Here is a 16,573-nt window from a genome sequence, read left to right on the forward strand (position 1 = left end):
ATGTACATATTATATGGAATTTAATATTATTCTAGTGCAGTGGTCGGCAAACACATTAGTCAACAGAGCCAAATATCAACAGTACAACGATTAAGATTTCTTTTGAGAGCCAAATTTCTTAAACTTAAACTATATAAACTATATAGGTAGGTACACTGTTTAACTTTATAAACTTAAATTAAAGTTTTAAATCTTAAACTACAGGTACACTAAATAAAACTTGATATCTTACTTAATAATGATCTTATTTATTGATGAAAAGTAAATTGTAAGTAAGGTATCCATAAAATTAAATCACGACAATGACTGACTAACAGTTAATGTGAATAATGGCCTTACATCTCCTTGAAAAGTCAAGTTTGTATATTGTTGTTTTTAATTTTAGGCACGATTCCAGGTTCTCATCAATAAGACGACTTCTCAATTTACTCTTGATAAGGTTCATGCTTGAAAAGGATTGTTCGCATGAATATGTAGAACCGAAAAGGGAAAGAACAGCGAACGCTATTTTTTCAACCGATCATATGAGTCGGGAATACTATTCCAGGTGTTAAAAATCATCACGTCTTCCTTCTCCAGATCTTTCAAATATCAGAATTATTTTTTTGGTGATATTTCAGCAGGCTTAGAGAGTAAATCGAAGATTCTCTTTCGAAATCTTGAGCAAAGAGGGATAATTTGTTTTCGAACGAAATAACTTCTAACGTCGAAAAAATTCTGTTTCCTTTCCCCTGCACTTTACGATTAAGCTGATTTTGATGAGACGTAAAGTCTACCATAAAATATTTTTTTTGGATCAACTGATGGTCCGTTATTTCTGGATAGTGAACACCCTTATCAAGGAGAAATGCTTTAATTTCTGTTAATAAGGAACTTTTTTAGCCCGTATGTGGTCATTTGTGGCAGAGCCGCATTCAAAGGGCCAAAGAGCCACATGCGGCTCGCGAGCCGCGGTTTGCCGACCACTGTTCTAGTGTATCATTACATAGGTAACCAAAAGGAGTACATGAACAGCAGGTCGCCATTCAAACTTTATTCACAATGTATTCGGTCCTGCCAATACTGCAAATATTAACTATTCCGTATTAACACAATCACTGCTTACCTTTACCAAATTTAAATAACACGTTAATTATATCTAATCGCGGTGTTAGCACTAAATGAAAATAGTGTTATCGATTCAATTATAGGTACTAAAAATGTTCTGTAATCGCCAATCGGTATCAAAATTCTGTAATACAATAGGTTCCCTTTTTATTAGTGCAAACTCGTGTTGGTTAATGATAATATCAACCATAATAACTATTATATCATATTGAAATGTGTAAGAGAACTTACTTCTCGCTCATCCAAAAGGTATTCCGGAGGTGGATTGTAGCTTTCTGCGTGACCTGGCAGTGCCCTCTTTGGGGGAGCGATATGACTTCGAATTCGGCGCATTTCCTCAGCTCGGTCATCACTGCTCCACAGCATGTAGAAGTTCACTTCCTGTGAAACAAGTAATTAAAATATACACATTGGTCGGCCAGTCTTCACAAGACTTGTCCAGTTTTTTTTCCAGTCTCAGGGCGGTCGGGCCACATAAATGTCCCATATATACATAATCATTGAACAATCTACATTCATAAGACAAGGCAGAGAAAAATGTCATGAGGGAGGATTATTTCGAAAAAATATCCATAACAATTTACTATAAACTTTTTAAGGTAACGTGACGGGCAGGCTTCAGAAATTTAACACATGCCACTGACTTCCGCATTTACCCCACTAACTACTCATAGCTTCGACTGGGGATCCACGCAATTTTCCATGTCACCCAGACACTCCACACTTTGATTAAAGTGATGAAAACCTGGTTTACAGCTACAACTACGGGCAACCTGTTAAGATGGTTATTCAATAACGAAATCATCCAGGTCACGGTTCTTAATCATGAGATCCTATAAGAAAAATGATTAAGTAATATCCCATTTATCAAAATTATTTATACTTCTACGTTCCTGAAGGTGGGTCTAGACCCGATTGAAAATTCATAGTTACATATTTATAAAGATATTAGATAATATTAACAATTGATAAGACTACTGAATAGATTTCAAATGTTTAAAAACAAACCTTTTTCTTCTCCCTGTCTATCCTGGCTTGTTCACGAGTCTTGATCCATCCAGCTCGCAAAGCTCGGACCAGTTTATTTATCTGACGCTGCTCCAAAGCCGAGGGTAAGAAGGACCTCTTGTGTTCGGGGAACGCTCTCACTGGAGTCTGAAGAACTTCACTTGTGAACCACTCTACCCATTCCTAAAAGAAAATATAGAAGAATATAATCAAAGAACACATCATATTTATATTTGCTATTGTTCATGCATCAAATTTAATGTCGTTGGCAGAGACTCTATAAGATTCTAAAAAATATTTAATGGTTATCTTGACTTAAATAATTTAAATATGAGAATATTTTAACCATACAGTAAAACCCCGTGTGTCTTTTGCCATACATTTTGTATTATGAAATTCTTTTCTTTTTTCCATTTTCTGTCCCGTTGATTTCGAATTAACAGAGTTTTACTGTAACACCATGAATAGCGCAAATTCATTTATTATTCCGGTCATAAGAAATGAAATTACAACATTAAAACTGGTGAGACGTTAAATAACTACAAGTATGACATGACATTATTAAACCTGTAATCATACTAATCTAACAAGGGTGATTAAGCTGTGATTATATTGTGATGCACGTCGCGTACTGTCACGGTGACAAATTTAGTCTATGGTTTCGTCATTTCGCAGAATATTTTGAACGATCACCATCTCTGTAAATTCAATGATGGAGAGTGCCAACTCTAATGTATCAGTATTTTTAATAATTATTCATTATTCAAGCTAATTTCAATTAATTTTAACAGTTTCTACAAATGCGTATGTTAAAATTACGTGCGATATCACATCCATAGATAATATTTTGAACAGAACCTAACACGCAGACCATGGATAATAGACAACATTCTTATGGAAAATACATAGTGCCAACTGTTATTAACAAAAAATATGCGATTTTGACATGAGTCGAAAATGTGTAGGCATGTAGAAAATGATAAAAAACGTTGATTGAGTCATGCGGGTGTCAATGCAGTGCGATACGCGCGAGGTGACCTCATTGTTGTTCATGTGATTTCGGCAAATTTTGCTAACTGGCAATGTTCGTTTAAAGGTTCAAAATGTGCTACGGGATGGGAGCAACAGTCTGATAACATTTTAAGCATCAAGAGAAACCGAAGACTTAGGTCGCATTCAATCAAGTGTGCTTTGACTGAATTTACATGACCCGTGGGAGAGACGACTACTAACTAAGAGGCTAAATTAATAAATGTGGTAAATAACGAAAGCTAATACAAAACTGCCGAACAGTGAGTTAACAGTTAAATCGATATAAAATACTTAGTTATGGTTGTTGCAGAACTTACAGGGTAATCTTCGTATGCTGGGTCAGGTGTTTTGCCTTGCCGAAGTCGGCCTAATACTTCCAGATCCCCCTTGCTGAGTATCACATCTTGACCCGTTGTGGGATCTCTGACAGTTCGCCAGAAGTCTGGATCTTCGCACCGCCTGATGAATGAATACAGAAAAAACATATTTTCATTCTCATTATGTACATTACAATATCAAATAAGCTTGAAACTCTTCATTCCATTGCAGGGTATGATTAGATGCTGTTTGAAACATATAAATATTGAGTCTCTGGAGGTCATAATCACTCCGGAATAGGTACTATGAGATCCAGGATTAGTCTCCTCCCTATCATCTGGAAGCCTTGTGGTGGATGCTATCTTTTTTCTAGTGAATTTCTTCACTTGGTCACTCCATCTTATCGGTGTTTGACCTCTGCCTCTTTTACCAAGCAGCTTAATCTTCTGAGGGTCTGTGCTACGGCAAACAGTATGACCAAAAAATCTAAAAACATGATGTTCTAGCATCACAGCTCTAGCAATATTGACGTGTTGATTCTTATTGAATATTGAATTCAATATTGCAGTATCATGAATATTAACAGGAATAGAACACGTGGAAACGTTTCCATTATTTTCGTTCAGATAATATTACTAAACGTACCGAGTACCAATGACTCATAACCAGCACTCGATACTAAATGATTATTTTATTCTTTAAATACAATTTTGCAAGCAGTGACCCGCTAATCTTATGCGTCAATTACATTGAGCTACTTTACGAGCTGTTTGTTGGCGAATTTAATAGCGGGCGATTCAGCTACTGCGATTGTGATGATGACACACAAAACTTTCCATTCACTGAGAAGCCACAAGCCAGCGACTATTTTGACAGAACGTAGTTCGTTTTTTTATCGGGAGGTTGCTACTGCGCTCTACTGCGCAGACGCAGTAGGCCCACACGCCGGCGTGTAGCGTGTAAAGTTGACCGGCTTTCAACTTTTCTCAGTAGGTTGTTTACAATCTGCTTGTTAGCTTGTTCAATGATGACACTGGGCGACTTTACAGGCAGATTGTAAATTCGCCAACAAACAGCTCGTAAAGTAGCTCAATGTAATTGACGCTTTAGAGAATGTTAATTTATTAATAAATCGGAAAAAAAAAAAAAAAATTATGATAGTAATTTTTTTGTTATAATATTATAAACATTATACCCCGTTTACACGTACATGGATTTACTGCTGACAGTACGTATTATCGCAGCCATAACAAGAAAATGCATGTGTAAACATGTATTATCATGCAAGTTGTAAGAGTGCAATCGATTGAAACAAAAAAATTAGGAAGCTTCAGAATTTCCACGCGACAATAATTGGGATTTGTTCTATACCTGCGCCTGCGCAGTAGAACGATAGTGGCGAACCTGCCAGTAAATAAACGAACTACACCTCGCAGACTCAATTTGAGGTTAGCTGATTTCCATGACCTGTCACATATGTAGTACTATAAAATGACAACATCGTATCTCGCTTACTCTTGAAGAATGAGATTGGTGAGACAGTCAGCACTTTTACGTGTAAACAGTTATTATCGCGATAGTTTAAAATACACACTATTGCTGCAAGTAAATCCATACAGGCGCTATTATATTGAAATGCGCAAATAATTATGTTTAGCCGGAAAGCATTTTTAAAATGAAAATTACTAACTTCAAGAAATCCTCAATCTGATCACGCTGAGGCGGCTTCATGATTTGTTTTCCGTCCAGATCGTAGCCAATGTGAGGATACTCATTGTACCACATCAGTGGTATATCACCGACAGTATTTCTTCTGTCTTCCTCATCTGACGAATCTCCGCTCACATACTCATCTGAAATAAAAAGAAAAACTTTTTCATTGAAAACGCCTAAAAGATTTTTGTCAGCAGTATTCAATGTATGTATCTAAATTCTAAAACTAGTACATACATTCATATCTATCTTTTGTATCATGGTTCTTCTTAAATAGTACATCGTCGTTAATTTTCTACAAGCATGTACAGTAAAACCTCGTTAATACGAATTCCACGGGACCGAAACTCGAAAAAAAATTCGAATTACGAATGTATGGGGGAAATTTTTTTTTTTTTTGATTTTCATTAATTTTATTTACGATCATAGATGTGCCTACCAAATTTTCGATTACGTGTGTGTTAATGGGTCATAATATGTCAGGATTATTTTTATTACCTTCATAAAATAAGTAATTTATGATGTTTTAAGAAAAGTCTGTCACAATTTTCAATGACTGTCTCATGAAATAGTGTACTTTATTACGATTTATTGAATATTTTTATATGCCAGCACTCTGAAATCATTTTGAATTAAAGGTATGGTTTTATATGAAAATAATATTCAAGGGACTTTTTTTCGTGAAAATTTCGAATTACGGAAAATTTCGAATTATCCGTGTTCTTATTAACGAGGTTTTACTGTATCTCAAAAAACACAACTTTTCAGGAGTGGCAAATAACACCTTTATTCTCTCAGTTTTACTTCAGAAATAAATTTTCTTCTATGAAATATCCATTTAGTGTAGTTACACATATTTTCATGAAAAAAATGTTATATTTCTTCAATCTATCGCACTATACTGCCGACCGATCAGTCATATTGTCTGAGATACGAGAATGCGTTGCAATTTTACTGTGAATCATTCCACAATATTACTGCATTAAACACGTATCTTGACTTACGAGAAAGAACTTCAGTATAATCATCTGTCGGAGTTCAGTATTCTGTGTACTTACAAACACGTAACTCAAGATATGAGTTTATAATATTTATAAAAGTCTTTTATTGTGATACAAGTTTTTTATCATTGCTTAAATCTATTATATTGTTATAAAGTATGTTTTGAGATACGTGTTAGTAGAATATGTGAGTATTCAAATTCTGAATTCATTACATCAAACAACTCAAAACTGACAAAAATTGAGATACGTGTTTGTAGAAAATTAACGAAGATATAAGACAGTTGAAGAAACATTTGAGGGCAAAAGTAACGTATAAAGGTCGAAAATTAACTATGAGTATGTTACGCATCTAAGCCCGAACAACCGAGGACAGATATTATGTGCGTCATAATATTTTAAACCATAAATCAGTTTTATTTTACATACGAGGGTGGGTCAATAAGTCCTTAGAAAAGCCGACAGGTGTCGCGACTAGTACTGTAGGCGGTTTGTTTTCATGCAGCGGCACTACCGATTCAGTATGCTGCGAAGTTTCAATCAGATTGGTCGGGTTGTTGTTTTTTATTTTCGTACATTTAAAAAAAAAATTTGCTTGTTTACAAAAATGGAGAAAATTGAGCTTAGAGCTGTTATTAAACATTTTAATATAAAAGGGTTAACAGCAAAGGAAATAAAAAATGAGTTGGATTTAGTTCACGGCATATCTGCTCCTTCACTTGCAACTATTTATAACTGGTTAAATGAATTTAAACGTGGTCGTACATCAACAAAGGATGAACCACGCTCAGGACGTCCTGTAGAGGTGACTACACCAGAAATGATCAATAAAATCCACGATATGGTGTTAAGTGACCGAAGATTAAAGTTGAGTGAGATAATTGAGGTTACAGGGATCTCAAAAGGTAGCGTCATTTCTATTTTACATGAAAAATTGGGCATGAAAAAAGTTTCTGCAAGACGGGTGCCGCGTTTGCTCACAGTCGACAATAAACGCAATAGGGTGGTGGCCTCTAAAGCCCTGTTGTCGCTCATGCAACGCAATCCGGATGAATTTTTTCGTCGCTTTGTGACTGTAGATGAAACATGGATACACCACTATACTCCCGAGACGAAAGAACAGTCAAAGCAGTGGATTGCGAAAGGCGAACCATGTCCAAAGAAGGCGAAAACCGTAAAATCAGCTGGTAAGGTTATGGCTACTGTATTTTGGGATGCACGTGGAATTATTTTCGTTGACTATTTGGATTATTATGCATCTTTATTGGACCAGCTAAAAAACGAAATTGAAGAAAAACGGCCTCATTTAAACAGGAAAAAAATCCTCTTTCATCAGGACAATGCCCGTGTTCACACATGTTTACGATCAATGGCTAAAATTGAAGAATTGAAGTTCGAATTGGTCGACCACCCACCGTATTCGCCAGATTTAGCCCCCAGTGACTTTTTCCTTTTCCCAAACTTAAAAAAATGGCTAAGTGGACAACGTTTTTTTTCAAATGAAGAAGTCATCGATCGGACAAATACTTATTTTGAGGACCTTCCGAAAACTTATTTTTCTGACGGTTTAAAAAAAAATGAGAAACGTCTAACCAAGTGTATTGAGCTCCAAGGAGATTATGTTGAGAAATAAAAAAAAAAATACAAAAATAAAAACTGTTTTAATGCTTTTTTCTAAGGAATTATTGACCCACCCTCGTATCATAAATCTAAAATTGAGAATATAGCCATACTCATTTAGTTTTATAAGATGTCTGTGGTTAAATTTTCAAATTACTGTTTTGTCAACACGCTCAATATACATTTAATTTAATATGTATAGTAAAATATAGGTATTTGGTAAAACTTTCTATTAGAGTTTGCAATTGACTTTCCCATTAAAAAATCCCTTAGTTTTCATTTATCACCTTTATATGGCACTTCTTCAACCATCCTATTAGGATTAGGATCCTATTAGGATCATATGGGCCTCCACAGAGTGCAGGTTTGTATTAACAGATTTTAATTTTACGAGATATGGATGTTAGCCACTTGCTCAACCTATTAGGTCCATACTGTGACTCATACACAAATTCAAAAAACAATATGTGTACTTGCCAGACCCATGATTCGAACCTGGGACCCTCGACTCAATAGGCTGGCACACGTTCCCTTAATAATAACTGTAGTAGATTGTTGGGAGGTTGTACTTATATAATATAGTTTACCTTTTTTCTCGTCTGTGTCCTGTTTGTCACCTGATTTCGAAGGATCAATATTTAGAGATTTCATTTTATCTAAAGCTTTTTTCGTTTTGTTAGGTTTTCCTTTCTTCTCTGTTCCTTTTTCAATGTCTTTCGGTTTATTTGTATTGGCAACATTTGTTTTAGACGATTGATTAGTTTTGCTTTTATTTATTCCTTTAGATTCTTTCGTGTCATCTTTTTGATGAGGTGATTTCTTCCCATTAATAGCTTTATCTTGGACCTTACCAGGCGATGATTTCTTTTTATTCTTGACATCGACTGTTACTGTTTTTGACATATTTTTAGTGTTATTTTGAAGTTTGCTGTCGGAGTCTGAGCTGTCATCAGCGGACTGTTCAAAACCCGATTCACTTTCTTCTTGACTTTCATTTTCATCATCACTATCATCCTCGCTATCCTGTAACAAAGGCATTTATGTTTTAAATAATACCAACAGGGAACTCAGAAATAATGGGAACTGAAATACCTAACGGGTAAGGAGTAGCAGGTAACCGCTCTCGAGTACGGAATATTCCGGAATAAACTTAAACACTTGTCAAGAATACGTCATACATCGAATACTGACAACTGCTCTCAGTTTATGCATTAACGCTTATTGAATATTGGTGTATTACACACACTCAGTGGCGATCGGTGAGTTATTTTACTGGGAGTTCACTTTTTTTTAAAGTACCTATGTTATTGTTCATTTGTATGAGAAATCTATTCTTCTGTTTTTCATCGACACAAATTCATTCTTTTTTAGATACTGAGCATATATAATGCCTTCAATCTTGGTTGCTTGATGGTGTTTCTGCTAAAATACTTGATCCATTTGAGTGTGGAAAAACATCTTTCACTTTCCACTGATGTCATCGGAATAGTGCAAATAATTAAGTTTAATAGTAAAACCGTTTTCGTAAATGTCTCAATAAGATTTTTTTCTATTATAATGTTAAATAATGCTGAGGCAATATCAGCATTATAAAAATATCCAAGCTGTAATATGTAATTATTAATTAACAATAATTATTAATAATATGAATCCGCTTTCGGGAGGTTTTACTGGGCGTCTTACGAGGCCTGATTAGCTCGCGCAACTCAGACGTATAAACCGTGTAAGAAAATGTTCGTAGACAAAGTCTTTTTTTGGTTATACGTTTATACGGTTCGAGTATGGAACGCGCCTTGGCGACATTGAGTGGCGCTCCAAGAAGTATTGCTATCTCACGCTATCACCTACAGACGAATATTATTGCTGTCACACTCATTCTCATTACAAGGCATGATTGCTTGTGCGATCGAGGAACTCGCTCACGAATAGCATTGCATTTGGCAAAGCGAAACCACACGGACGATGCCAGCGCGACGCGTGAATTATTGTATATTCTATTTAAAATAGCCGGTTAAAATTGCTTATTACAATTTGTTTTTTTATATGAATTAATGACTACGGTAATAGATCAGAACACTTTTAATAAATGAAATACTTATTTAAAAAAAAATCTTTTCGCATAAATTGAGTGGGTAGGTGTTCACCGCACCAGCGCTCTCAAAGGCGCATCGCCACTGCACACACTATTACACGTGCATAATGCGTGTTTCATTTTTGTAGGACACTCATACATTCAAAACCCTGCATCAAAATGTAGTGTATTGAATATTGCCTATTGGAGTTCTATTTATTATCTATTCTGTGAATACTAACTATTATGTCAAAAACTGGCTTTGAGACAAATTGATTACTTACTTAAGCTTCAATGAAATGCAAAATATAAAGGTCGGTATTGACTTGAGCAAATTTACGCACACGAACGCTGTGCGTGCACATTTGCTCATGTCAGTACAGGGTCAAATTTCCATATGCATACGCTTTTGCATACAAAATTTTTAATTCGCATGAACGTTCATACGCGTAAACGTTAAGGTGATTCATCAGTGAAACGGCAAATAATTTTCAACCATAGGCGCGACGAAATTTTGCACTCGCTTCCATTCGAAGAGAGAATGTAGAGCTGGAAACACGTCATTTTGCTTCGTGATGGCGACGGCCGTAATAATTCTTAAATCGTGTAAAGATGACTTAAAACGTTACCCATTTACTTTAAAAAGAAAACATGTCAATGAATATATTATTATTGTTACTGATAAAACAATAAACAGAACATTAAATGGACACATGTTGGATTTATAAGACAAATTATATTTGGTTTGACATGCCTCATTTGCACCCGCGGCCCGCGCATCGCCTAGCGACGATCTTTTTAGACCGTGTCTCAACTGAGGTATGGCCTTAACCATTCGTGCGCGCAAATTTGCTCAAGTCTGTACCGACCTTAAACTTTTTACTGCCGGTAGGTGTACATTGGCGGTATCTTGCACACCGCGAATTTTATTGCAAAAATTAAAAATTAAAAACAATTTACGTTTCAAGTGGTAAAAACGAACTCTGTTTCAATTCTGAGTGGGTAACGATATTCCCAATATATGTCGTTGTGTGATCAACATATTTGTATGTTTAAAATAATTGATTTATGTTAAACGTTTACGTAAAATCCCGTTTAAAGCGGGGACGTTCAAAGACGTCATTTTTGTATGAGCGGCATTCCGTTTACGGAAAAGTTCGCGTCTTGAGACGTCACTGGCAGCCATCCGGTTAAGGGGCTGTAGCAAATAATGTCTTCCAGATGATTTCCCTATAAAAATCAATGAAACATGTCCCAGTTTTATGTAATTGCCATTTTTGTATATAAGAAAGAATCAATTAGCAAGCGGCACAATCGTCAAGTTTGTATGGAAATTAAAAGATCCCAGAGGTCTTTTATATGCTTCACTTTCATACTTTTAGGCTCAATCTTCATATTATGTACAAGAAGGTTTTCTTCAATATCTTTGGGTTGAAGACATTTTTTGAAAAACATCGCTGAAAAACTCTTTCCTTGCACAAACAAAAAATGATTTAAATGAATATCTGTCCAAGCACGAAAATAACGATTTAAAAAATCATGTATTATGATATCATGCATTTTTACAGTTGTCGACATGTGTCACCAGGCGATTATAGATAATTTTGTGTCTAGTGTAGAACCTTAATGATATTTTAACTTTTGATTAGTCTCACTTTCATAACAAAAACATTAATAAATCATTGTATTATTTACCTCGCCTTCACTTGATTCAAATGATAAGTCATCCTCTTCGTCTGATCCAAAAATCGGGAGCTGAAATTATTAATTGTCTATTATAAAAGGGTGTGAACACTGGTAGCACAAATTTGTTGAATATTTTAGGGCAGTGATTCCCAACTAGAGTAAAGTAAGTCCTCAACTTACGAGTACGTGAATTCATACTTACGCGATTTAAAAAAATGTTTTTTTTTATTTGTCTGCACTTTGCAATTCATATATTTAAAAAGTATTACCCATGGAACACATTTAGGCAGGCAGTAGGCAGTTATAGCAATTGATGGACAGAACGGCAAATCGTTAACCCTATTCTGAAAAGAGTATGCTATTTACGGTAACCGGACAAAACAGAACAGTGACAAAACAGAACAGCCAGGGGAAAAATGAAACATTAATTTTTGTGGAATCTATTTAGGTTAGGTTAGGTCATTATTTCGTTGTACCTAGTCACCCAATCATTTTGAACATATTATATTGATTAAGATGAGATATCCTAAGCTTGCCGGCAACACCGAGTTAAGTCCCGTTTATTTGAGGCTTTCTAGAGATTAGGAATGCAGAAATTAGGTATATAATTTGATTTATTATGGCGTATTGAAAATCTGTGCTATTAAAAATCTATCAACATAATAGAGATAGGACAACTTCAATATTAAATTTATATTTTTCCTAAAAGGTCATAGTTATATTTAACGTTGTTCTTTTTTGTCACTGTTCTATTTTGTCATGGAACCGATATTTACAAAGCTATTAAAAATATTGGTGATGCCTGGAGTGAAATTTCAATACCTACGATGAGTAACGTATGGAATAAGCTCATCCCCCCAACTAATCGAGGTAGTATGCAAACTGAAGAGGTTGACAATAATATTAGCGAACTAGTCGAAATTACCAACGAACTGAACTTAAAAAAAAGAAAAGGACTACAAGGAAAACAACACTGGAGTTTGTACTTAAATGCATTATGCAGAAATTATTATGTACATTTATGTATATGAATAAATAATAATGTTATCTTAAATGTATGTATGTAGGTCGATTTTATTTTCACTTATCCTTTGAAGCTCATACATATTATTTAAAAATTGCATGATTTTAAGTTTTATTCGACTTAGGCGATTTTTCGACTTATACGAAAATCTTCAGAACGAATTAATCACATCGAGAACTTACTGTACTGTATTGATTAATTGCTATATTGTGGATTGGATTTGATTGCCCATTACTTATGGGTAATAAGGAAATGTGGTAAGATATCTCGTGTATGCGAATTTTAAGCAATAAGTAAGTATATACTTACTTAATACTATTTCAATATTTTTTTTCGAAAGTATTAGTTAATTTAATATTGTTTCGTATCCCTACTAGCAGTGATATCCCATACGTATAGGCAGGTCATGTATTGCTTAGGGGTGGCAAATTAAGGAAGAAATTTGAACAAAACAAATTTTGACCGTAAAATTTGCGGAGATGACAAAACTTTTCCATTATTTGCATTACGCACAGTATATTATACTGATGGTGACCAAAATGCATTACAGTGGCGAAGGGTAGAGGTAGGCTGTTAAGATCCGTCATAAATAATGCACACTAAACTTTGTCAGTCAAACGTATTAATTGAACTAAGACTACAATTTGTTGATAGTGTTTGTTAATTTTTAAAATTCAATTAAACCTGGAAATTGGAAATATATTTTGATTAAATATATAAACGTATATCTATGAGGTATATACGACGTGTACGGTCAAACGCTTTGTAGGTACTCATTGAAAATATATTTTCATGAACAGAAATCATAGGTTTAATATCGTACACAGTTCAAAACCACATGCGGTTTCGGTCTATGGATGGCCTATTAAGTAATTATGATATTCTTATTTTAAAAGAATGTCATTTTGAAAATCTTCTGGATCACTCCCGACATAATCTGTGAATCAAATTTGTAAGTCATGTCATTCCCTGATTTAAATAGTAAAGACAGTGTCCATCTGTTGACGGTATTTGAAACTAAAATAGGATAGTTATTAGGAGTTATTCGCAACGGCTTATTTAGTTTCTTGTTTAGAGTACTCACCCAAAGTGAAAGATGTGTGTTTGAATCCCAATAGCTGGCCACAGACGTACAGTTTTCGTAACAGGTTGAACATGGCACAGACAATAACTGTTCAATAACTGTACGTTAGTGGGCACACCACAGATCAGTTTAACTACCCCGTTTAAATCTGTCAAACTGTCAACAGACGTGCCCATATACGTACAGTTATTGTCTGTGGCAGAGCAAGTGTCAAAAACTATGGAGGTTAGGTTCGCGGATATATTACACAGGGGTATTGTTTAAACTAGTTTTAGGTAGGGTATACTTGAACAATATTGATACATGAATAATTTTACTTTGAATTTATTATGGTTATAATTGTATTTATTAGAAACAAATTGACATAAAATACACACCTATGACGTTGGTAAAATAAATCATGATTTCGCTAGTGGATTGTGTATTTTATCGATTCACCGAAACAATATTATACACATTCGTGTAAATATAAAATATAATCTTTTCTTTTGAATAAATTATTCCCTTTAATGGACAGTATTAATTAAGTAAGAAAACGGTAATATTTATAAAGGTATTGATTTTATATACAATAAATTTAAACATGCCACAAAATTATATTTACATCAATCATCAGTATAATAATTAATTACTATGATATTATTAAAATATATACTTAAATTTTATTTAGATTTACCGACATTGTCATTCACAATTAGGTATATTAATTTATGTTGTGAACGTCTTAAATTAATAATTTGTAATATTCACTACATACAATAAATAAAATTTGAGTACTGAGTTATTAGTCTATATTTTCACAATAACTTAATATTTATAATGCTCTCTAAATAGTTTATATTATATTGTATAAAATAATATGTTTACATAAATAACTATAACTTTGTTTTACTCTCGTAAAAATAAATAAAATATAATATTTGCGATCTCCGCGTACATGATATTATTACATTTTTAATAATAAATGAATTTGTATTTTATAACAAGCAACACCAGCCGCAGTTGTATCGCGCGGTATATTCTAATTTACGTTACCACCATCTAACGCCACCCGAGAACTTTCGGTGAGTTGAAATTCCAACAGTTTTACAAAAACACGGGAGTGGGGGGTCGCTGGCAGTTTGAACCTGGCACACATCTGGCAGGTCGAAAACTGTCCGTCTATGGGCGCAGCAGATTATCTACCAAAGATAACTGTATGGCCACCATTACGTATTAACTGGCATGTTCAACCTGTTAGTCAAACTGTACATGTATGGGGACCTAATGGCTTATTTAGTTTCATGTTTAGAGCACTTACCCAAAGTGAAAGATGTGTGTTTGAATCCCACCCAGTCTATGATCTTTTCTAGAATTTTTCAAATATACCTGTTTCTGAAGCTTTGCAAAATTATGTAGGTATAGACATTTGACTTAATTGTGAATTAATTTTAAATTGAGCTTACATCGATTTCACCATCTGATTCTTCCGCATTTCCTTCAGAATCTGAGCTGTCACCGTCTTGATTATCGATAGTTCCTAGTAGATCTTCATATTTCTGAAATATTTTTATGACATAGGTATTACTAAAGAACATTCGGTCTGAATGTGTCAGACCTGACATAATTTAACTGAAATTAACAAAGCATTTTTTTTATATTACCAATACTTACTAATAACCATGTCCTTGCTTTTTCGTACAAGGTGGTTGTTAGTAATTTTAAACAATTACAAATTACAATTACAAACACCTAGGCTTTGAAAAAATCACATAAATATATTGTGTCCTAACTGGGAATCGAACCCAGAGCTCCCGGATGGAAGACCAGCGCCTTACGCACTGCACCACGAGAGCCGCCAAACTTAAAGCAATTGCAAAATATGGAGAAATTGACAGTTTGTAAAAACACAACCTACATTCTTCGCAGTAACTATAACTATAGGATGGTAGCAGATTTTATTAACTATTTTCTGCATGTTACTATATAATCGATTAATAAAATGTATTAATTGAATACACTGTTCTGGTTCTAATATAATATAGAAATCATATTTAACGAGTGATACATAACCTCTAAACATGTATTATTATTGAAATTTACCTCAGTTTCTACAGTCGCAATTTTTCCGGCTTTACTTTTGGGGAGTGGTTTCTGTGTATCCTTGCTTTTATCATTGGCCACTTGCACATTTTTTCTCTTTTTCATACCACCCTTCGGAGGAGGCATGGTGGATAAATTAAATTTCTTTAAATTAAAACACTTTATTCAAATTTCAAAGCCACTACAAATTTGACATCGAAATCAACACACGTGGGGAAATGTCAAAATCTGTCACGTGACTCGAAAGAATGTGATACCAGGGGGAAAATAAAATTAATATTTCAACAAAATCAACTGATTTTGCAATGGCCTATTCTAATAATTCAAGTAAAAGAGTAAAAATTAAAGTAAATTATCAATCGTTTTTACGAGAAATGGAGGTTAGCCACTTGTTCAACCTATAAGACCCATATCTACTCCGGGTAAAAACACATAGGTAGGTATTAAAAAGCGACATGTGATGACGATACCGCTCGGCAGTTGAATGGCACAAAGAAAAATTCTAGCGTTTAAATTAGAAAGACAATCATTTTTAGATAGGAATAATATTATTTTAAAACATGAAAGTTCGGTAACTTGAATTTTGTAGTGACGAAAGGAGTTTACAAATATACTTTTCTTATGGCAATAAGTTTATATCGGTTATTGCCATCTGTAGGTTTTTTATGTAACTACTTTATAAAAGTCGTTGCTTTGTGTTCATAACAATATAATAGTATAAGTAGTTACTTTTTTTTCTCATAGACTGCAGTAACCGTATAGTAACTAACCGGATTCGTATGATTTTATAAAATTGTATGTTTCCAAATTCCAAATAAACATTCTCC

General features: G+C 34.2%; 1 protein-coding gene across 1 annotated transcript in view; it reads right to left on the bottom strand.

Annotated features, from left to right (window-relative positions):
* LOC147070616 (ribosome biogenesis protein BOP1 homolog) overlaps window positions 1–15,958 on the bottom strand; it is a 44,392-nt gene extending 28,434 nt beyond the window's left edge. The window contains exons 1-8 of the mRNA XM_085949065.1: window positions 15,747–15,958; window positions 15,110–15,202; window positions 11,566–11,625; window positions 8,387–8,822; window positions 5,156–5,318; window positions 3,465–3,606; window positions 2,116–2,298; window positions 1,339–1,488 (exon numbers count right to left, since the gene is read on the bottom strand). Coding sequence (XP_085805191.1) covers window positions 1,339–1,488; window positions 2,116–2,298; window positions 3,465–3,606; window positions 5,156–5,318; window positions 8,387–8,822; window positions 11,566–11,625; window positions 15,110–15,202; window positions 15,747–15,872 — 1,353 coding nt within the window. The 5' untranslated portion in view covers window positions 15,873–15,958. The remainder of the gene's footprint in view (window positions 1–1,338; window positions 1,489–2,115; window positions 2,299–3,464; window positions 3,607–5,155; window positions 5,319–8,386; window positions 8,823–11,565; window positions 11,626–15,109; window positions 15,203–15,746) is intronic.
* Between the last annotated feature and the right edge of the window lie 615 nt (window positions 15,959–16,573).

The sequence above is a fragment of the Rhyacophila brunnea genome, unplaced genomic scaffold, assembly GCF_057557595.1.
Source record: "Rhyacophila brunnea isolate RB1 unplaced genomic scaffold, BYU_Rbru_1.0 scaffold_21, whole genome shotgun sequence".
Taxonomy (NCBI): domain Eukaryota; kingdom Metazoa; phylum Arthropoda; class Insecta; order Trichoptera; family Rhyacophilidae; genus Rhyacophila; species Rhyacophila brunnea.